General features: G+C 48.0%; 2 protein-coding genes across 4 annotated transcripts in view; one reads left to right on the forward strand and one right to left on the reverse strand.

The window, feature by feature from the left end:
• dctd (dCMP deaminase) lies at positions 1-13,222 on the reverse strand. 3 transcript variants are annotated; one of them, XM_084687023.1, is made up of 7 exons: positions 13,116-13,222; positions 7,902-8,007; positions 6,924-7,059; positions 4,480-4,596; positions 1,812-1,908; positions 721-866; positions 1-573 (listed from the first exon to the last, which is right to left on the reverse strand). In XM_084687023.1, exons 2-6 carry the CDS (start codon positions 7,950-7,952, stop codon positions 788-790), a joined length of 480 nt encoding a protein of 159 aa, XP_084543149.1. In that variant the 5' UTR covers positions 7,953-8,007; positions 13,116-13,222; the 3' UTR covers positions 1-573; positions 721-787. The 3 variants fall into 3 exon arrangements, with proteins under 3 accessions (XP_084543149.1, XP_084543147.1, XP_084543148.1); XM_084687021.1 differs by lacking the exon at positions 13,116-13,222 and adding an exon at positions 12,829-12,930; XM_084687022.1 differs by lacking the exon at positions 13,116-13,222 and adding an exon at positions 9,980-10,377.
• The window catches only part of LOC146236822 (protein WWC2-like), a 19,552-nt gene continuing 9,176 nt past the window's right edge, over positions 11,738-22,113 (forward strand). The window contains exons 1-9 of the mRNA XM_084687020.1: positions 11,738-12,341; positions 16,533-16,642; positions 19,016-19,213; positions 19,326-19,402; positions 19,662-19,741; positions 20,037-20,166; positions 20,753-20,890; positions 21,480-21,553; positions 21,761-22,006. Coding sequence (XP_084543146.1) covers positions 12,214-12,341; positions 16,533-16,642; positions 19,016-19,213; positions 19,326-19,402; positions 19,662-19,741; positions 20,037-20,166; positions 20,753-20,890; positions 21,480-21,553; positions 21,761-22,006 — 1,181 coding nt within the window. The 5' untranslated portion in view covers positions 11,738-12,213. The remainder of the gene's footprint in view (positions 12,342-16,532; positions 16,643-19,015; positions 19,214-19,325; positions 19,403-19,661; positions 19,742-20,036; positions 20,167-20,752; positions 20,891-21,479; positions 21,554-21,760; positions 22,007-22,113) is intronic.

Raw genomic sequence — 22,113 nt, forward strand, 5'->3', positions numbered from 1 at the left:
TTTAAATCCATGGGATGAAAAGATAAGTTTGGTCCAGTTTATTTGGTGCGTAAACGGAACACTGCAATTTGATAGCACTACAAGACACAGACAAACATTATAACAGATACATTATATAGATAAACCTCCTTTTTATGGGAGACTTCTATGAAATAGTGTTTATATTCAGTTGCATTAGCTTTCTGTAGTATAAAAAACTAACAAATTGAAAATGAAACTTTTTGCAGCTAATTCGTCCATACAAATCCAAATGTATACAATGTTCAAAACAAACATTTAAAAAGCTGGTCAAAAGAAAACCACTTAAAAAATAAAACATTATAAGATCCTTAGAGGTAAAAAGTTAATAACAATAATTGCATATGAAACTAAAACATGTATCAGTTCCTCCGCTCTCTCTCTTAGAACATTTAGAAATGACAGGTCGACAGTGATCCCTCGCCTTGACCTTGAGTGAGTTAACCAACGCTGATGAGGCACACGAGAGGACAAATCACAGAGGCACATTTCCATGTTCCAGGACATTGTTTGGCCACTTGAAATGAAGGTGTTTCCAAACGGCTTTGTCTTCAACTGCGCCAAAGAACAAGAGAATAAGGAGACGTATCCTTGAATCTCCTGCAGATGAGCAGGAGCAGCACAGCTTCAAAGCAACTGGAGTCTTTTTTCACATTTTGTTCTCTCCTTTCTCCCTCCCGCTCTCTCTCCCACTGTGCCTACCTTGTTCTCTCTCCCTCTCTCTCTCTCTCTCTCCCTCTCTCTCGCTCTCTCTCCAAGGTGAGTGTTTTCATTCCGTGGTGTTCACGCTGGAGAGGTTGATGGTATTAAAATCAATGACAATCTGGCTGCGCTTTGGTTTGAACTGCCTGGAACACAAATAGAGGGAGGGGAGGGAGAAGGCCAGGGGAGGAAGTCATCTTTTTGTGTTCAAGTTTTAACTTCCAGTTTTTCTAACACACTTTTCAGGGTCATCGTTTGATTTAGTGCTTTGAAAAAAAGCGATTGGGACGGAGGTGGATGAAGAGAAGACAGAAGAATCCATCAGGGAGTAACAGTGGTGTGTGTGTGTGGACATTAGTCCTTCTATCCAACAACTGGAGGCAGACCAAGGAGTCTTTCAGAGTTGCTTTTAACACCTTGCGTGTGTGTGGTTCTGTGTTCACACCTGTGATGAAGCCAGTCAGCAGGTCACCCATCACAGCCATTCACACTAAAAGCTGCTTTTTAATAGAAGCATTCCAGGAGAGCTGTTTAAAGACGCACACACACACACACACACACACACACACACACACACACACAGTCTACTGTGTCCCTCTCCAGCCTGTTCAGACAAACCACCTTCTGCTTTCTGCTTCTATCCCACCCAACAAGCAGCCGTCTTCCTGCACTCCTTCCTCAGTCCCTGGACACCAAACATCCCTCTCTCAATCTTTTCCCCCTTCCCTCCACCCCACACTCCCTGGACTGGTCATTAGTGCTCAGGTTTACAGCTCTCCACCCATCCCTTAGATCCCAGCCTAACCCTGTGGACACAAACACACTGAGGGGACCCCCCCCCTGAGCCCATGGTGGTTTGGTCCTGTCGACGCGTTAAGACTAAAGGAGGATAATCAAGTCATCTAGCTCACCTCTCCTCCCTCTCTCTCTCTCTGTCCCTCTTCTTTCTGGGTCTCTCCATCCTCCATCTCCCACCTTTGTCATTCTCACCACCCCTCATTCTCACTCTCTCATCCATATTGACATGCCTTGTGCTACATCCATAATTGATTGAGAACTTCCCCTCTCCCTGTTTCCTCCCCTCACCTCACCTGTGGAGAATGTTGGCCAGGTTCAGCAGGCGGCGGGACGCTGTCATCTCCGGGCTGTCGTGGTACTTATCTGATAGATAAATCACCTCCCTTATACCTGCAGGGAGAGAGAATGAGGAGAAGGGAGAGAGCCAGATTACATCCTCTTCATCTCTTGCACAGAGATGGAGGCAGGGGGTCCTATACCACACCCTGTGGCATGTATGTGTGTGTGTGTGTGTGAGAGAATGAGTGAGTGAGTGAGTGAGTGTGAGAGAGAGAGAGAGAGAGAGAGAGAGAGAGAGAGAGAGAGAGAGAGAGAGAGAGAGAGAGAGAATCACAACAGCAGCTCCAGCCAATACCAACAGCTAAAAGTCTGCCACCCCCGGATGTCATCTTTAAAACATGAGGTCCCCAAAACACAACACACACACACACACACACACTGAGGACCGGCAGGTGGGGCTTTAAGCGATTTGGCCACAGAGAACAGATTGATTGGGATATCTGCTGCACTATCATTCAACGGTGGTTTACAAACACACACACACACACACACACACAGTAGCTTAGTGAAGGTCATATACAGCAGGTGGTGGTCTTATCATACACAAGTAGAGGAAGAGACATTTTGGAAGCGATGGAAAGAAGGGGGGATATAGAGGTAGAGAAAGAAAGGGCAACAGAGAGAAGAAGAAAGATTCCACTCTGGGCTGTACACTCCTACTGTCTGATATGTCTTTATCTGTACTGGCAGGAACACTAAATATATGCCAGCATGACTCACTTGCGCGTGTGCACACACACACACACACGGCAGGTGGGTGTGAGCTGCCACAGGACTAGTCAGAGAACAGTAGAGTTGTGTTTGTACAGCAGACTACGAATAAGAGCACACAATGTGTATTCAATACTGCAGCAATACAACCATCTCAGCACTTCACTGTACAGGTCTGGCTCTAACCCACTGGGATGGGCACTTTCTGCTGTGTGTGTGTGTGTGTGTGCGTGTGCGTGTGTGTGTGTGTGTGCGCGTGTAAAATGTCTATGCTTTTTGTACAGCCTTATGTAAACACATAGCTTTGATATATCAAGCTAAAGAATCGGTTTACCCAGTAAAAGCTGGTGTGTCTGGGTGTGTATGTGTTCACCAGAGGGACAGTAAAGGCAGGCTGCAGAAAGTAACAGAGAGAGAGAAGGAGAGAGGGAGAGAGAGACCGAGAGAGAGAGAGAGAGAGAGGGGGGGGGGGGGGAGAGAGAGAGAGGGGGAGAGAGGGGGAGAGAGAGAGAGAGAGAGAGAGAGAGAGAGAGAGAGAGAGAGAGAGAGAGAGAGAGAGAGAGGAGAGAGAGAGAGAGAGAGAGAGAGAGAGAGAGAGAGAGAGAGAGAGAGAGAGACCGAGAGAAGAGGGGGGAGTAGGGAAAACGAAGGTGTAGAAAAAAAGGTAAGCAGTTTTACACTGAAAACCCATGCAGACATTGTTTGGTGTGATGGAGAAACCAAGGACAGATGAGAGAGGAAAAGGTGAGAGACAGAGAGAGAGAGACAGAGAGAGAGACAAAGAGAGACAGAGAGCATTATCGGGAGTAGGGAGGGAGAAATGGAAAAAAGGATTGAGCGGTGAGAGAGAAGAGGTTACATCTTTAGATAAGACCACAGCGCCCCCTAAAGTTTGGGAAATATACCTCCTCCTCATCTCTCCCTCCTTCCCCCCCTTCCGTCTATCTCTCCGCCTCTCCAGTGTCGATAATAGAGATCTAGCAGTTTCCAAGCTCTTCATTTGTTGTGAGAAGAGAACGTTGTGACATCACCACAACACAGGTTACAGGTGTGTGCTGAAACAGCAAGCCTAATCGGCCTTATCTTGGCTACTTCTTTCAACGCTTCAAAGTGTAAGGAAGGAGTGTGTGTGTGTGTGGTGTGGTGTGTGTGTGTGTGTGTGTGTGGTGTGGTGTGTGTGTGTGTGTGTGTGTACTAATGAAGTAGGATCCTGGAGAAGCAGCATCCTCCCCACTGTGCACAGAGAGGAGGGGAGAGAGCCTGGTAAGCCCCCCTAGTGATCAGAGAGTGTGTAGGAGTTACACAGAATGTGTGTGTGTGTGTGTGTGCACACGCAAGTGTGTGAGTGTGCACAAACTATGTCAGTGCATGTGTTCAAGTCGAAGTCAAATTGAGGGTGTTGAGGATGATCTAATGGTGTGTGTGTGTGTGTATGTGCGTGCAAATTCTAGTCGATCTCATTTGGGCTCCGCACTCCAGGAGGCCTCTCGCCTAAGGAGAACAGCAGGGGATTGTGGGAAGTTAACGGGAAAAGTTTTTGGAGTGCGGGGGAGTGAGAGAGAGAGCCAGAGAGAAAAGAACTGAGAGAAAGAGAGAGGGTTAGAGAGGGGAGACAGGAACAGAATGAATGTCACCGTTCTTTAAAAAGGAAACATGCTCTGTAGTCTTGAAGGTCGGAGGAAAGCTGTGTACACGCGTGTGCGTGCGTGACGATGGGCCTGGGTCCGACCCCCCACTGAGACCAGATGCACAGTGGGGGGTTTGCCTCACCCCACACACACACACACACAATGTTCAAACTCACCACTAACACTATTAAAGGACCTTCAGTAATCTAGGGGGAAGAAGCTTAGAAGCTTGTGAGTGTACAAGTGTAAATGTAAATGTGTGTGTGTGTGTGTGTGTTCTCACCTGCTTGTATGATGAGCTTAGCACATTCGTTGCAAGGGAAGAGAGCAACATACATGGAGCAGCCTTTCACATCTGCTGAGTTCTTATTCATGATGGCATTCAGCTCTGCATGGCAGACTGGGAGAGGAGGGAGGAGAGGGGAGGGGGAGGAGTGGGGAGGGGGAGGAGAGGAGAGGGGGGAGGAGTGGGGAGGGGGAGGAGAGGGGAGGGGGAGGAGAGGGAAGGGGGAGGAGTGGGGAGGGGGAGGAGAGGAGAGGGGGAGGAGTGGGGAGGGGGAGGAGAGGCAGAGGCAAAAATGAGGATGCATTTTGTTACAGCAATCACAAAACAGACAATTACACAACACACACAGACACAAGGTAAGTTAAATAAGGCCACACACACACACAGAGATCTCCTGTTCTGTGTAAACATCACTGAGACAGAACAGATGCCTGCTCTCAACTACAGCAGACATAAGATGATAAGATGGATAATTATGGAGTGTGAGTGTGTGTGTGTGTGTGTATGTGTGTTTGTGTATGCACCTACTCGCTCGTGTGTAAGAATGCCCATGTGTAGGTTTTCTGTGTCTACACTGTGTCTCTATGCTGCGTGTGTGCGTGCGTGTGACTACTGTCTGTGTGTCTATGCTGTGCGTGTGTAATTACTCACTCCCATGGCTAATTATGGGATATGAATTGCTCCATCAGTGTTGTTAGATGATGATATCCACAGCAGGCACTGCCCATCCCTGCCAGCCTGCCTGCCTGGCACAAACACCACTGACCCATGCCCACCCACCTCCACTCATACACACACACAGACTTTGACAGAGTCATTTAAAGTTAAATTCCACTAACTTTTGCAGATAGTAACCCGGAAAGGAGGGAGAAAGAGGAGGGAGTGGAATTGAAGGAAGTGGAGGAGGAGAGGTGGAGGAGGAGAGGTGGAGGAAGAGAAAGAAACACAGAGAAGAGACGGGGGGAGGAGAAGTGAAGAGGGAAAGGTGGAGGAGGAGAAAGGACGAGGGAGAGAAGGAACAGGGAGAGAGGTGAAGGAGGGAGAGAGGTGGAGAAGGAAGAGGAGGAGGGAGAGAGGTGAAGGAGGGAGAGAGGTGAAGGAGGGAGAGCGGTGGAGGAGGGAGAGCAGAGTGCAGAGCTCTGAAGTGTTCTCAGGTAGAACCGTGATGATGAGAGTAGGACAGGAATGTGGCTTCTATGTAGGTTCTGGGTCGTCAGATCATTTCTCAATGGAACACTGAACACCTGGTGTCGACTACACACAGACCTGGCCTTGATGCCTACCTCCTATGTGTGTTTGATTGTGTCTGTATGTGTGCTGTCGGGTGCGTTCCTCTTGCAGATGGTTAGTTTAATTTTCTCTTTAACCTTTTCAGCCAATTAGAGCAGCTACACAAATATGAGGGAACAAGTGCACACCTCTTCACACACACAGGGAGAGTTGGCACATCCAGTCACCCAAAAGTAGACGTATGCCCTTCCAAATTCCCTGAGGATTGTACAGTCATCTGACATGAGCTGCCAACTACACCAGAGAGATGGAGAGAAAGAGAGGGGAGGGAGAGAGAGAGGGGAAGGGAGGAAGAAAGAAAGAGAGGGAAGGGAGGGAGAAAGAGAGAGAGGGAAGGGAGGGAGAAAGAAAGAGAGGGAAGGGAGGGAGAAAGAGAGAGAGGGAAGGGAGGGAGAAAGAAAGAGAGGGAAGGGAGGGAGAAAGAGAGGGGAGGGAGAGAGAGAGAGAGGGGAAGGGAGGACCGGGCCTTTAGCCAGCACTCTGTTCACCTTCTCTAGAGATGAGATAAGGACATCCAGACACCCACCCACAGGGAGGGGGGACTGTGAAAAAGATCAGTCAAGATCCTGGCTGACAAATCTTGTTACCAGTGCTCTCTTTAACACCCTCCTCGCCATTGCAACGCCACGGCAACGCCGCGGCAACGCCAGAACGACTAGCCAGGGATTCAACCACGTTGACATCTGCTGCCCTCCACAAAGCCAGCTCCGTACTGTCCCTCTGTTCCCCTCACTGTTCACCAGTCAGTCTCTGTATGTGTGTGTGTGTGTGTGTGTGTGAGGCTGCGCTCAATGCAAGTGTGTGTCTGTGCATTGTGTGTCTACGCTGTCTGATTCTACGCTGTGTGTGTTTTAATGCAGAGCAGAGCATTGTGTGTGTGTGTACTCTTGATAGGGCTACAGCAGCTGTTGATTCTGGATCCAAGGAAAATCAGACGGTCATGGTGAGGGTTCAAACTAATGCAGTCATTAAAATATGAAGTTAGAGCGAGACAGCAGGTGTGTGTGTGTGTGAGAGAGAGAGAGAGAGAGAGAGAGAGAGAGAGAGAGAGAGTCTAGATGAGTCTGTCGAGTTGGAAGTGTGAGCGTGGAGCGCCCCCTGCAGGTGAGTGTGCTGGCTGACTGGTAACAGTGAAGGTTAAGTAGCATTACCGTAAGGGTACTTGGTGTCCAGCCTGTCTGTTGCCGAGCGTGACCACGGCAACAGGTCGTCGTCACAGCCGTTGGGCATGCCGTTGTAACCAATGCCAACGATCTTGTTCTCTTGGTTCACAATGCAGGCCCCCACCTGCAGAGAGAGACAACAAGAGAGACAGAACAAAGAATGGTGAAGGAGAGAGCCTGCCTGATTGGATATTAGTGGTATGAGCTGAAATAGTGCTGGGAAGGGATCTCTGAGGATGGGAGTTTAAAATGAGGTGGAGAAGGTCCCGGACACACACACACACACACACACACACACACTTGGATGGGGTTGAGGGGGGGGGGTCACAGCTTGATGGAGATATCCAGCTGTGAAGGAATATTGAGCTGGCCTAATTAGACACAGACACACACACACACTTGTATAAGTATTTATGTCTGCAAATAGAATCTTACAAGCACCAATCTGCTTTCAGTTACCTACAATTAAGCATGTCCTTCACATGGATAAATTATAATACAGCTTCTTTCTCTCTGTGTCTCACACACACACACACAGTACACACACACACACACCTCCCCGGGACATCCGTCTTTGATCAGTTGAGAATTGCTAGGCCAGCTCAGACCCCCTGCTACCCTGTCCTCTAGACTTCACCCTTCGTACACACACACACACACACACAACCTGGTGGAGAGAACAGGTTCACTTCTCCATCACTCCTCTTTCCCACCTTCTACTCATGTGATGGTATAAGTGTGTGAGTGTGTGTGTGTGTGAGTGTGTGTTGTTTTATATGGGGCCTGGTCAGGAAAGTAGGGGTCCTGATCAGAGGATGACAGCAGGGTTAATATTTAATATCAGGCAGATCTGTGGACCCTGAGGATTAGGAGGAGGGAGCGGGTGAACATGTTACTTCAATGACACGTGATGCAATCATTGTACGTGTGTGTACAAGCATGTGGGGGGGTGTTGTGAGCAGGCACCTGTGAACTGGGGTCTTTGCTTCTCTGAGCTGAGAGGAAGGCTACAGCCATGAAATATTCAGGCCACTCCAGGTAGTCTTCTCTCTTCCTGGTCTGGACCTGGACCCTGGGAGAGGAGATGGGAGGAGATGAAATGAGAGGGGAGTAGAGGAGAGGTGTAAGAGTTCAAAGTAAAAAGGGGAGGAGGAAAGGAGAGAGTTTAGAGTAGTTGGTTGACCAGTATTAAGGTCATGGGGTCAGCATGATACTCAGGAGGAAACTGTCAGTGCAAGAAAGTCAGCCTAAGAACACACACTCATCACATGACACAATCACGATTCAGCCAAGCTTTAAAACCTCTGTGTCTTCAACCTATTAACTTGTGTTTACCCAAGATCTTTTTAAAAACCTATCTTCCAGTCATTAACTTCTTCTTCATTGCCATAGTGCGTGTGTGTGTGTGTGTGTGTGTGTATGTGTGTGTGTGTTTCATAATGGAGCAGTTTAAACAAATGACCCAGAGTCAACCTGGCCCAACACAGGATAAAAAGAGGCAACAAGAGCCACATGTCTGAAAAAGACCTTGACAGCACAGCCTCAGTCTCTCTACGTACACACCACGAAGAAAGAAAAAGCAGGCTTTCAGACACTTTGAACTCCTCCACAACGCTGTATGCGTGTGTTCTCGCCCCCGTGTCTCGACCCGGCTAATGACACACCTCCTGCCGAGGCACAAGACCTGACGAGGGGACGAACTTGAAAGTGAAGTGTCGATTGGGGACATTAGGGGTGGCACCACACACACACACACACACACAACGGGTGCAGGTTGGCTGGAAGAAACCTTGAACTTGTGTTCATCAGTCTCATGTGCAGGGTTTCCCACAGTACTTTTCAGTTAATGCGCCCACCTAAGCAACACACGCCTGCCGCCTTAACTACGTAGGTTTTTTTTTATGTATTTTTTTAATAGCGATATCCGCCGTCGTCCTGTTTTCTCACTTCCATTCCAAACCATGACCAACACCAGTCTCCCTCCTCTGCAGCACGCATTAGTCTATCGCACAAACACTTGCACTAATTAACATTGACATGAAAAAAATATATATCTATTAACCAACACCGTGCATGTGTATGTTTTACTGAACTGGATAAAAATGTATTACAACCAAGTCCATCTCACAATTCACAATAGAAAATAAATGGTATCCCAGCTACACTGCTCTACAGCCCCGCAACACACAGCAGTTAACATAGGGCCATGACTAAAGACCCCACTGCAACAATTAGTGAGTGTGTGTGTGTGTGTGTTTTCTACAGTGTTTAATCTGTGAGTGAAGGAGGCTGGCGGTGCTTAGGAGACACCCAGGTTCAGCTATGAGGGCAGTCCAAGGCCAGAGGCTGATCCTGGGGGGAAGAGGCAGGACAGAGTGGGTCCTTGGAGCCTTGGTGGAGAGGGGCAGACGGCCACGGTGACTGCCCCAGGTCGGTTCTCATCGCCAGGCTACACTAAGTGCTGAGAGCCCCTCCAGGTTTGTGTCACGGAGGAGGGGATGAAAGGGTGCTCGAGTTTGACAGAGGCAAGTTAAGAGGGAGATAGAGAGGGAAGGTGTGTGGTGCATGGTTGCCTTTCTCATTACTGAAACCATATTAGCACTGTGCCAAATTTTCCATTCAGTCAATGAACCCAATGAGGGTTCAAACAGACACACCAATTAAAACATCTGCCCCATTACCTGGGTGTAACAACATGATCATTTTGCAAACATCCCACTTTTCTGTCGCTGCCTTGTGATCTGGAGACAATATGAGAACGAGGATATAGTGTAGTTGTAACAAGTTGTCACATTTAAACAGAACTCTGTCACACGGGCCTTGTTTGACTACACTACTGCGATACAATGTCATACATACATTTGACTACACTACTGTAATACGTACAAAACTGCTCTCATCCCTGAACTTCCGCATAGGCTAATAATTAGCAAATAGCTAAATGTCTTGTGAGTGCACACTAGCAAGGCTAGCAGTGGCACGTCAGACAAGTTGCTACTAGTAGGCTACCAAACACAACTCGAACATGAGGGAGTATGAATTACCCGGTCAACTCTTCTGGGGTCTCTAGCTTTAATTCTTGACTCATCTTTGGAAAACAAAAGCGTGCAAAAGTTGTCTTTCTTGGTAAACGTCAGCAGCTCTGATCTTGCAGTAAAAGGAGAACTACCACTTCAGTACACGCTAGAAAGTCTCTCCCGCGCCTAAACCTGTCACGTTGTTCCGTGGCAGCCCATATACGGATACGTAAGACGAACACAGTCCAGAGGGTAATTCTTTCACCAACCACGACGTGGCAATGGCGAGTCTACCTAAAAACAAAGCCGTTCAAACACAACAAAAAAAAAACTGAGATTATCTTTTTGCCGAACTCTCCTGGGAAATACAGATTGGCTACTTTGTTTTGGATTATGGTTGCAGCCCATCAGCATACATCTATGCTGCATTTGGTGTGTGAGAGACAGCGACAAAGAGAGAGAGTAAAAGGTGGAATATGGAGACACAGAGAGAGAGAGAGAGAGAGAGAGAGAGAGAGAGAGAGAGAGAGAGAGAGAGAGAGAGAGAGAGAGAGAGAGAGAGAGAGAGAGAGTGTATTATGAGCAATTTTGTTAATACCAGAGGATTACATCCAAGGCAAGGCATCTCAGAGCCATAGTGACTGTAAAGAAATGATGAGCCATACCCCTCCTCAACCACAACTACAGCAGAAAGCTCCGTGAAAGGCATGTGCTCCTTCATAGCTGCAACACAGACAGGCAGAACTTAAGAGTTATAAATGCTGATGATGAACACGTTTTCAGAACCAGAATTGTAAAAGGCAGAATTGGAATGTGATATTAATAAGAGGGCTGAAGGGGGAACTCTGTTGCTGTGCAACAAGAGCCATTTGGAACTTTACTTGAAGAATACACACCCACACACTTAGATATAGAGACACACTAACACCACAAAAAGAAAATACATACAAAAAATGTATCTACTCATACGGGTTGTTTCATGATACATCTGGTTTATTTTGCTGTTTTAAACAGAGACAAGCTCATCAAAAGAATGCCCTCTGCACACAACTGTCACAGCTGAACGCTATACAACTGAAAAAGAAAAAAAAAAGGTCACAAAGAAACGCAATAACATTAACGCAATATGGAGGAAAAAAACACAATCTGCAGATTTCAAGGGAAACTCTTCAGTACTTCTGTGTTCTGAGTGCGGCCTTGAAAGATTATGGGATTAATGGTTCTCCCCTAGTAAACATAGGGCACATTGCCCAATATAAAGTGTGCTATTCCACCAATTTAGAAGGGATAAACATTCAGAAGTATGAATTTATCAAATCCAACACAGAATTTAAGGTGTAAAAAGGCTGAAAGATGTAGACAGGGTGGTTTAAGAAAATATATTTCCAGTTCATTGGGTATGATGAAAAGGTTGATAATGTCTCGAAGCCACACAAATAGATTTGAGATAACAGGGATGTGAATGATTTATTTAACCATCTTGTGGCATGTCAGCATAAATACGTAATGAATTTCAACAGATTTTCTCTGTTCTCTCCCACATCTTTTGCCACTATACCTTCCTCTTTCCCTTTTTTAATTTCTGTCTTATCCTTTCTTTTCACCCCCTTCTTACCATGACCTCGAACTTTTGATCTGAGATTTACATTATTTTTGGCTGATTATTTAAGACAGGACATGCAAGCGTGTCACTGACTCACTATGACTTCCAATAGCCTACAACTTGATTATTACTGTTTACAATCCTAGTCCCTTTACACAATCCAACAGTATTAGCGTTAACTCACATGGAATAGCACGGTTTGTTCTGTATTTTTCTCTACTTTGTTGTACTCTGAACCAGTAGACCCATTTTTATATTTGAGCAGTCGTAATTTATGCATCATCCGGCTGTCTGCGTCTATATTGCACATTTCTTTTGTTTTGTTTTTTTGCTGGGGCCTGTTTTTTTATAGTGTACAAGACAACCTCGTGCCAAACAGTCTGCCACAAGATGCACTTGCCGACGATGATGTTTTCAAGGGTTAATCGGCTGGAATGTTTCACTCAGGAATGTGCATGCAAATAGGTTTATGCTAATGATATTCTAATACTCCGTAGGCTGGGAACGAGGAGTCAAGTCTGTCTGCTGGCTGGGGCTATTGGAAACCAAAATGGTGGACACGGGAGAGCAAAACATGGATCTAAACTAACTTTCAATGTTTTGTAGCTACGCGTTAAAGCTTTTATAGTAGTTATGTCGGAAAGTTTAGAAGCTGACCATGCCTAGAAAAGGGAACGGGCAGCTACCGTTACCGGAGGGTTGGGAAGAGGCGAGGGACTACGACGGAAAAGTGTTCTTCATCGACCACAATACAAAACAGACCAGTTGGGTTGACCCAAGAGACAGGTATGCCAGTCCTAACCAGCCACTGGAAACTCGGCTCCAAGTTTATATTACAGCTATGCTTCATGGTTAGGGAACTCTCCTACGGTACAGATTGTCCATACTAATTTCTGTTCTGCCGTCAAGACGGTCAAAACCACACTACATTCACTACCAAACTTTAGACAATGGCAGCTACAGAGTACAGTACACTAGTAGTAAATGTCTGTATATATTTTAACTAGAGTACTCAAAAGTTAACTGGCGTAGCCAACGTTACACTGCCCGTATTTATAACAAGTTTCGGTTAACTACTCGCACTAGAAGTTGCTCTCACAACTTCAAAACAATTCAAAAAGCCGCGAAGTGGCTAAAGTTAGCTAGTGCTAGCTAGCTTAGCTAGTTGGGCGGTGGGGTCCGGTCAGTGTGAATGGATTTATTCAGCAATTCGAAACTTGAAGCAAGCTCATGTTAACTATTTCAAGACAGTAAATAAGAGGAATGTCCCTACCCGTCCATCCTCAAAAGCAGATACAGTATAGGTTTGCGAAAAGTTATTCCTTTCACTTCTTCCACAACAGTCGAGTAAGTCAGCTCCATCAAGGATGCTACAACAGGTGTTTCAATGGCTTGATTGCACATCACCCGAGTCGATAGACAATTAGCCTACGATGTAGTTAACTTTTAAACAACAATTCTTTACATTTTCGACACAAACTTGATATACAACACCCACATTCTTCTGGTGATATGCCAAATTATAAGGTCAGGAGTTTATGGCATAACAAAGATAAATACCTTAATTATTCTGGACCCAGACAGTAATATTTCGCCATATCGGCGTTCATTTTGATCTATTCCGCCCACGGACAGGAACGTAGCCAGCGGTATTTGCCTTATTCCTGTGCGGTTACTGTAACAGTAAATTATGTGATGATCAAATCTATAACATATTTGGCCTACAGAGCAATGAATGGATCTTTATTGCTGGTTGTAAAATCAGTGCGGTAAAGAGATGAGAGAAACAGCTTATCTTCTTTGCATAGCACCTGGTAGAACCATAAAGTGGTTATGTGTCTGGCTTACTGACAAGCTCAGGCAGGAGGGGAGTGAGGCGCATTTGTTATGTTTTGGAAAAACATGACCTGTGCTGGACAGTTAGTGGCCAGATAAGATGGGTAGGCTATAGCATTTGAATGGATTGTCTCTCTATTCCTGCTTCCTCCCCCCTTCTCTCTTTCTGTGTTCCTAACTCTCTTACTGTGTCTTGGACTTCTCTCTCTCCTCAGACTTTATTCTCTCTCCTTCTCTCTCCCTCCCTTTCTCCTCTTCTCCCTGTCTGTATAGGAGTGAGAACACATGATTTGTAATCTCTCTGAGCTGGCGAGGGAGAACTGACAGGGGCTCTGCATTCCTGCACCCCCCACCACCACCACCACACCCACCCCTCTCTCTCTCTCTTTCTCTCTCTCTCTCTCTCTCTCTCTCTCTCTCTCTCTCTCTCTCTCTCTCTCTCTCTCTCTCTCTCTCTCTCTCTCTCTCTCTCTCTCTCTCTCTCTCTCTCTCTCTCTCTCTCTCTCTCTCTCTCTCTCTCCCCCTGACCACAGACTAATTTATGGGCTTTCCTTCACAGGGACCAGTAGCCCCTGTTTTAAACCCCCCCCCCCCCCCTCCCCTCCACACACAAACACACACACACAAGAGAGTGTTATTTCTCCAGAGGAAGAGACAGGCAGACAGAGATAAAATTCCAGAATTCCAGTCCAGGGTTTCCCCCATAACCACCCAGCATTCTCTGGCTGTCAAGTTTTTACATGGAGGGAGAAAAGGGGAGAGCGAGAGGAGGTGGAAGACAGGATGATGTAGGAAAAGAGGGATGGAAAGGGAGGGAGACACAGAAAGAGAGAGAGGGGGGGTCCTGACCCAGCTAATTGGGCCAGATTTGTAAGCATGGCCCCACCACCGGTCTCCCTTTCTTTTCTCTTCCTTTCTGTTGTTGTCTTGTCGGAGCCGTATGGAAAAGGAGGGAGTGGAGGGAGGAGATGAATTAAAGAGGGGATGTAAATCGTGGCCTTTCATAGATCTGGCATCTCAGACAGAGGCTCAATGAGAAAGGGATGAGGAGGAGGGGGAAAGAGGGATGGGGGGGGAGCAGGACGGGAAGAAAGGGAGGAGAAGAGGGGATGGAAAGAAAAAACAGGGCCGAGGGATGGAGGAGGGATGAAAGGAAGCGAGGGGGGGGGGATATGGAAAGAATACAGTGGATAGAGGAGAGAGGGGAGAAGGAGAAAGGAGCTGGGACAACGACAAAGACTGTGGTTGTCACGGTAACCGGCAAACATGTCCGCCTTCGTTTTGTGGATGGGCAGGCGTGGTCGAGAGCATGTCCCTTCAGAGCAGTCCGCTTCTATACTGTATCATCATCATCCTCTTCGAAACTCAACGAGATCTTGGAGTAGAGAGAAATGGGGAATTGAGCCCAGGTTGTTGGTGGCATCGTGTTCATGAGGTCTGAACCGTTCCATCTGTGGAGGGGTTTCAGCCCATGCAGGCCCCTGTCTGTTCTGTCTGGTCTGAACTGCAGTGAGATACATGCCTGTTCTAATGGAGCTCTCCTGTCCTGTCCCAGCCTTCTACTGTGTCCCTGGCTCTTATCTGTCTCACACACACACACACACACTCTCTCTTTCACACACACACACACCTTCCCTCCCGCATTCACATTCACATGCACTCTCTCTCACACACACACACATGCACATTCTTTCTTGCATGCACCCTCGCTCTCACACACACACACACACACAAACTGACAGATTGACTGAGGAGTTGTATCTGGTGAAAAGAGAAAGGTAACAATTGCCTTTTCTCGATAAAGGCTCAGCCTTATCTCACCATAGAGGACTAGACAGGTGTCAGCCCTTTGTGTGTGTTGTGTGTGTGTGTGGGGTACCATTAGAGATCCAGACAGACAGGTGTCATCTGTTTGTGTTCGAACACTGATTGCATCACCATGGTGATGGAGGAAGACACACAGGTTTTTATTTTGGTGTGTTTGTGTGCTGACTGTAGATAGTACACTATGGCAGGAAGCTTGTTAGGGTTGTCTGAACTTAAAGTCTCCACTATTAATGGATCTCCTGCTAACACACACACACACACACACACACACATAGTAAGTGAGTTGTTGGAAGAAAAGAGACAAGCCAGTGTGTCGTCATTAACTGTGGACATATTGACATGTGACACTCAGCTGCTCACTGACCTCTTTGAGAAAGAGAGACAGAAAGGGACACAGTGAAAGGAGGAGAAAGAGGGATATGGAAAGAGAGAAGGGGGGGAAAGAGAGAGAGAGAGAGAGAGAACGAGGGAGAGTGGAAGGCCAGTGTTGGAGGTCTAGCTTCATTCCTGGCTGGTTGAACATTCCTGCCATAGCAGCTCTACCTCTGGCTAATGTTTAACCTGAGGTGGCAGGACAGAGTCTGTGCAGGACAGAGAGTCTGTGCAGGACAGAGTCTGTGCAGGACAGAGAGTCCGTGCAGGACAGAGAGTCCGTGCAGGACAGAGAGTCCGTGCAGGACAGAGAGTCCGTGCAGGACAGATAGTCCGTGCAGGACAGAGAGTCCGTGCAGGACAGAGAGTCCGTGCAGGACAGAGAGTCCGTGCAGGACAGAGAGTCCGTGCAGGACAGAGAGTCTCCGTGCAGGACAGAGAGTCCCCGTGCAGGACAGAGTCCCCGTGCAGGACAGAGTCCCCGTGCAGGACAGAGTCCCCGTGCAGGACAGAGTCCCCGTGCAGGACAGAGTCCCCGTGCAGGACAGAGTCCCCGTGCAGGACAGAGAGTCTGTGCAGGACAGAGAGTCTGTGCAGGAGACAGGGTCTGTGCAGGACAGAGAGTCTGTGCAGGACAGAGAGTCTGTGCAGGACAGAGAGTCTGTGCAGGACAGAGAGTCTGTGCAGGACAGAGAGTCTGTGCAGGACAGAGGGTCTGTGCCACCACAACATACCTACCAGAGCTGCGTCCCCATTAGGAGGAGCTGTGTGTGTCTGTGTGTTTGTGTGTTAGTCTGTGTGTGTTTACTTGTGTGTGTTTGGGAATGGAAGACAAATATGTAAGGGTTTGAATGATTGCGTTTTTTGTGTATCATAAAGCTAACACGGAGCACGTCCTGTTCCTCCCTCTCGCTCTGTCTCTCTCTCTATCCCTACCCCCAGGTTGACCAAGCCCCTGTCATTTGCGGACTGTGTGGGAGACGAGTTGCCATGGGGATGGGAGGCATCATACGATCCTCAGATTGGCACCTACTACATCGACCACATCAACAGTCAGTTCACACACACACACTCGCATACAGCGCACACACACCCACACACACACAGAAATGGCTCTGACACGCTTGGCAGACAGTGGTGTAGGTTAGTCCCACGGATGTTCTGAGTTACCTTCAGCCTTATTGAAGCACATTGACTAGAACTCATTCTCCGGTTCAACTGATGTCTCTAAGACGGTGGTTCACAAACGGTGGGGTGCTACTCTGGGAGGGCTCATCAAGTTATGTGGGAGGGGGGGAGGGGGGGTGGGGGGGGGAATGGCAATCATTTGCCATAAATCTATTTGGGGCGGGTGGTGAATGATCGAGAGCTACTGAAAACTTGATGTGGAGGAGAGAGAGGAAGGTCTGAGTGATGATGCCTTCCTCTTCCTCCTCTTCCTCATGTGCGTAGGGGGACGTGTTACAAGTGGAGCTGAAAGTTGAACCCCAGTTATTGATCAGAACCCTGCCACAAGGCCTGCAGGCTCCTCCCCCGCCGATCAATACGGCTCGATATTGATTTATATTTAGCTTCTATCGACTTAAGCATTGACAACTTGCAAAATGAATAGAATACAATAGAATAGAAACGCCTACCTACTTGTCTGTTTTCAAAGCTATGTCTTTACTGGTTAAAAATAGTGTAATTTGTGTGTGCTGATTTGATTTCTCCTAGTTGGTTTATACTGTGGTCAGGATGAGAGAGTAGACTGGAGCTTGACTAACTGACTGGGATGCCATCGCTGACGGCGAGATCTGTTGAGATGTCGCCCTGGCGAGTGGAAACGAACATGCAATGTAGTACAAGCTTCAGCTGTCAGAAGCCTTTACAGATGAGATTAGATAGTAGTTCTTTATGTCAAGAGAATAGTTGCTGTAAAGTTGGTGATTAACTCTGCATAAGCAAATAAGTATTTGGTCCATGCTTTAGTGGTTACAGCTCAGCAGCCTTCAAAAACTGTTGGCATGGAAATTACTTTTGTTTACAATTTACTTTTATTTGTCAAAATAAATTATATATCCATTGATATTTTACTGAACACACACTGATGGTTTGACATCACATACTATCAACTCCATAATTATTGACAGCTCTTAGCGAAGAGTTGAAGAAAGTGAAGAAAAATAAATCTACTTTTTGTCATTCATTCGTCACATTGGAAAAAATGTGATCAATCCATTCTGCAATTGTATTAAATGTACTTTGAGAAATATAAAATAATAAATAATTATTTGTTGTGAAACAATGTGCAACTATTATTGGCACCACTAGAAGTTCTTAATAACAACGTCTAACTGAAGCATTTTTTGTTAAAATATCATGTTTAGTTGATCAGAGTGTTTAGGAATATACAAGCAGTTATCCATAGGACAAGAGGCAATATTGCCTATATTCTACATCAACATGGGAAAGATTATAGAACACATAAATCTAATGAGGGAAAAGAGTGTTGAGTTTTTTAAGTCAGCGAATGGTTATAAAGAAAATCAATTCCTTCCTCCTTCCTTCCTTCCTTCCTTCCTTCCTTCCTTCCTTCCTTCCTTCCTTCCTTCCTTCCTTCCTTCCTTCCTTCCTTCCTTCCTTCCTTCCTTCCTTCCTTCCTTCCTTCCTTCCTGAGCATGGATCATATGCAGTGTAGCTGTGGGCCTGAGTGAGAAAATGTGCAGCTGCTGTTGTGTTTGTTGTTGTTGATTTGATTGCTTGTGTGGGCCGAATGTTATTGGTTTGTTCTGAGGCGTATCCATAGAGACGTAGGTTGTCGCTTGTCTTGGTTTTTGTTTGCATGTTTGTTTTTGTTGTTGTTGTGCCCCTAGCTGCCAGTCAGAAGAGGCCTCATGAACTGAATGCTGTGCATTCAGATCTCTAGCTCTTTCTCTGTCTCTCTCTTTGTGCCTTAACCTCGTTTTTTGCCGACTCGCTCCCTTGGTTATATACACACACACACCAATCCGGTTATTCCTCATTGCAACCTGTGCATATCTGGCATACCTCAAGAAGGGGGGGGGGGGGGCTTTTACGCTTGTTTTGCTCAGAGTACAGTTACCAGAGGTTAACCCTCCACCTGCCAGTGGGGGGGCTGAGAGAAACATTGTCCAAGAAAATGGGAGAGAAAGAGAGGGGGAGCAATGTGGAGCGAGAGGTAGAGAGAAGCGGTAAAATGACAGATGAAGGGGGCGCGAGTGAGTCTTTATTGGAGAGAGAAAGCCTCTCTTATCGTCCTCTTAGCCTCCTCTCTTTCCTCCATCTCACTCCTTCTTTCTGTCCTCCCTGTTCCCTTCTTCACCTTCCTCCCTCCCCTCTTCTCTATCCTGCCCTCTTTACTGTGTGTGCGTGCCTTTTGTGTGCAAACATAACTGTGTGTAATGTGTGTGTGTGTGTCCCAGAGAGCACCCAGCTGGAGGACCCGCGCGCTGCGTGGCGGGGCCAGCAGGAGAGGATGCTCCAGGACTACCTGAGGGTGGCACAGCACTCGCTGTCTGCCCACCGTCAGCTGTACCTGGTGAAGGAGCAGCGCCTGGCCCTGGCCCTGGACCACTACACACACCTCAACCAGGCCTATAAGGCCACCTCCAGGACCAGCCGTGAGTCGGTCTCACACACACACCAACCACAGCTACCAGTCCAGGTCCTGGACACACACACATACAGACAGACACGGTTGGTTATTAACTTGTGGTCTTCTGTGTTGTTCAGTGTTATCAAGCTCGTCTTCCAGCACCAAGTATGACCCCGACATTCTCAAGGCTGACATCTCCACCACCAAAGTCAGGGTAGGAAACTGCTACACACTCAAACACACACCCCTCTATGCAGACATCTTCACACACGCTACCTACGATACCTCACATCAACATAAATCTACCTCTCACTATCTCTTCCTCTCTGTCTCTCTGTCTCTCTCTCTCTGTCTCTCTCTCTGTCTCTGTCTCTGTCTCTGTCTCTGTCTCTGTCTCTCTCTCTCTCTCTCTCTCTCTCTCTCTCTCTCTCTCTCTCTCTCTCTCTCTCTCTCTCTCTCTCTCTCTCTCTCAGGTAAACAAGCTGAAGAGAGAACTGACTCAGATGAAGCAGGAGCTGCTGTATAAGGAACAGGGCTTCCAAACCCTGCAGCAGTGAGTGGACACACACCTACGTACACTCACACACACTTACACCTACACTCGCCTTAGCAATTGGGCACACTCACACATGGAATCTAAGGGAAAACATTGTCATGTTTACGTAACGTTTTCCTCAAGGCATCAGTGGACAGAGGTTGGGCGGTGGTATGATGAACCACAGGTAGCATCACTAACACCTCCACCTGGATCAGGAGACAGGAGACTCTATCCTCCTCCCTCGCTCGCTGGCTCCATCTCCCTACCTGCCTCTTTACCGTATTTGAAATGTGTGTGTGTGTGTGTCCAGGATTGACCAGAGGTTGTGTGGTGAGCAGAGTGGGTTCTGTCTCACCGAGGCTAAGGCCATCGTGTCGGAGCTCAAGTCCCTCCGCAAGGCCATCAGCTCTGGGGAGAAGGAGAAGCAGGATCTCATCCAGGTGAGGAGGAGGGAGGGATGGTGTGAGGGAGGGAGGGATGTTGTAGCAGGGAGGGAGGGATGGGGTGAGGGAGGGAGGGAGGGCTGGTGTGAGGGAGGGATGGGGTGAGGGAGGGAGGGATGGTGTAAGGGAGGGAGGGATGTTGTAGCAGGGAGGGAGGGATGGGGTGAGGGAGGGAGGGAGGGAGGGATGTTGTAGCAGGGAGGGAGGAATGGGGTGAGGGAGGGAGGGATGGGGTGAGGGAGGGAGGGATGGGGTGAGGGAGGGAGGGATGGTGTAAGGGAGGGAGGGATGTTGTAGCAGGGAGGGAGGGATGGGGTGAGGGAGGGAGGGAGGGATGTTGTAGCAGGGAGGGAGGAATGGGGTGAGGGAGGGAGGGATGGGGTGAGGGAGGGAGGGATGGGGTGAGGGAGGGAGGGATGGTGTGAGGGAGGGAGGGATGCGGTGAGGGAGCGAGAGGACATTTTTGTTCTAATGTGTTGTGTCTTGTCTGTTGTTCCGATGTCTCCTACTAAAAACGCTAAAATTCAAATTTCTTTGTCTCCCCCTCTTTCTCTCCCTCCCTCCCTGCCTCTTTTTCTTTCAGTGTCTTGCTAAGCTAAAGGAACGGTTCCATGTGGAACCCAGTCGTTCGGAACCTGACCTGAGGAACCCAGCAGGTTCTAACCCCCAGCTGACTAGAACCACCCTGGAGACTGGTTCTCAGACTGACGTTACTGGAGAGGTGGGTTCTCTCTCTCTCTCTCTCTCTCTCTGTCTCTCTCTGTCTCTGTCTCTCTCTTTCTCTGTCTCTCCGTCTTTCTCCTCTCATTCTTTCTATTTCTTTTCTCAATCAATGGAATGTTTCCCCCCCTTTCTCTCTCTCCCTCTCTCCTGTGTGTTATTAAAATGCCATTGCTTCTTTAAGGAATGCCATTCCCTCCTCCTCGCTCCCTCCCTCCCTCCTCTTCCCTCCCTCACACCCTGCTCCCTCCTTCCCTGTGGGATTGGAGTCCGAGGCTGCATCTCACTCAGGAACGGTGCTTCCTCCCCTCTGTCAGAAGGAAGGGATTGCCTGGATTGAGATGCGGCCCATGTGTTTTAATAGGAGGGTCTTGGGTCTTGGCTCTGAGTTACACTGCAAAGCTGCTTTACTGCTGAGCCCCTGTCCACAGACACACACACAGTGAGAAATATGTCGGCTGTAATTATCCTTAATCTTTTACCTCCCTCCCTCTCTCCTCCCTTGGTCTCCTCCCTCTCTCCTCCCTTCCTTCTTCTCTCCTCCCTTCCCTTCTCCTCCCTCCCCCCCTCCCCTCTCCCTCTGCCTGCAGGTGGGACTGAGAGGCAGGTCTTCCCTGGCTGAGAAGGTCAAGCTCAGTCTCCAGTATGAGGAGGCCAAGAGAAGGTATCTCTCCTCCCTGTCCTTACTAACAACACTGCTAAAGGCTGAGAAGAACAACACTTGTCATCCATTCAGTCTAATCATTCTCCTCCCCATCCCATCCCCACCCCCATTCCTCCCCACCCCCATCCCTCCCCACGCCCATCCCTCCCCACGCCCATCCCTCCCCACCCCCATCCTATCCCCACCCCCATCCTATCCCCACCCCAGTCTGGCCAACACCCAGGTGGAGCTAGCAGGTCTGGAGGTGGAGGGGGCATGTCCAGGGGAGGTGGACGTGGAGCGGGACCGCCTCCTCCTGGTCTCAGAGAAGGAGGAGCTGCTGAAGGAGCTGCAATTTGTATCGCCGCGGCGACGCTCCCCGCAGGAGCTGCAGAAGCTGGAGGAGCAACGGCTGCAGCTAGAGGAGGAGCTGGAGGCGGTTAGACACGCCCCTAGCCACGCCTTGTCACAGAGGTCAAATTTTGATATTTTTTTATTGTTTGTAGAGTTTTTTTTGCCAGGCATCATTTAGCAAGACATTTAGCAAATGCCTATTGATCTGGAACCTCAGTTCATTTTCG

This window comes from Hypomesus nipponensis, chromosome 22 (genome assembly GCF_054491055.1).
Source record: "Hypomesus nipponensis isolate SF chromosome 22, ASM5449105v1, whole genome shotgun sequence".
NCBI classification, from domain to species: Eukaryota; Metazoa; Chordata; class Actinopteri; order Osmeriformes; family Osmeridae; genus Hypomesus; species Hypomesus nipponensis.

Excerpts from the sequence above, each read along its gene's own strand:
- dctd (XM_084687021.1), bottom strand. The coding sequence starts at position 12,917 with ATGGAGCTGACTTACTCGACTGTTGTGGAAGAAGTGAAAGGAATAACT. Across the intron at positions 1,909-4,479 it reads TAAGCTCATCATACAAGCAG|GTATAAGGGAGGTGATTTAT; the intron begins GTGAGAACACAC and ends CTCTCCCTGCAG. Across the intron at positions 867-1,811 it reads CTGGCCAACATTCTCCACAG|GCAGTTCAAACCAAAGCGCA; the intron begins GTGAGGTGAGGG and ends TTTGTGTTCCAG.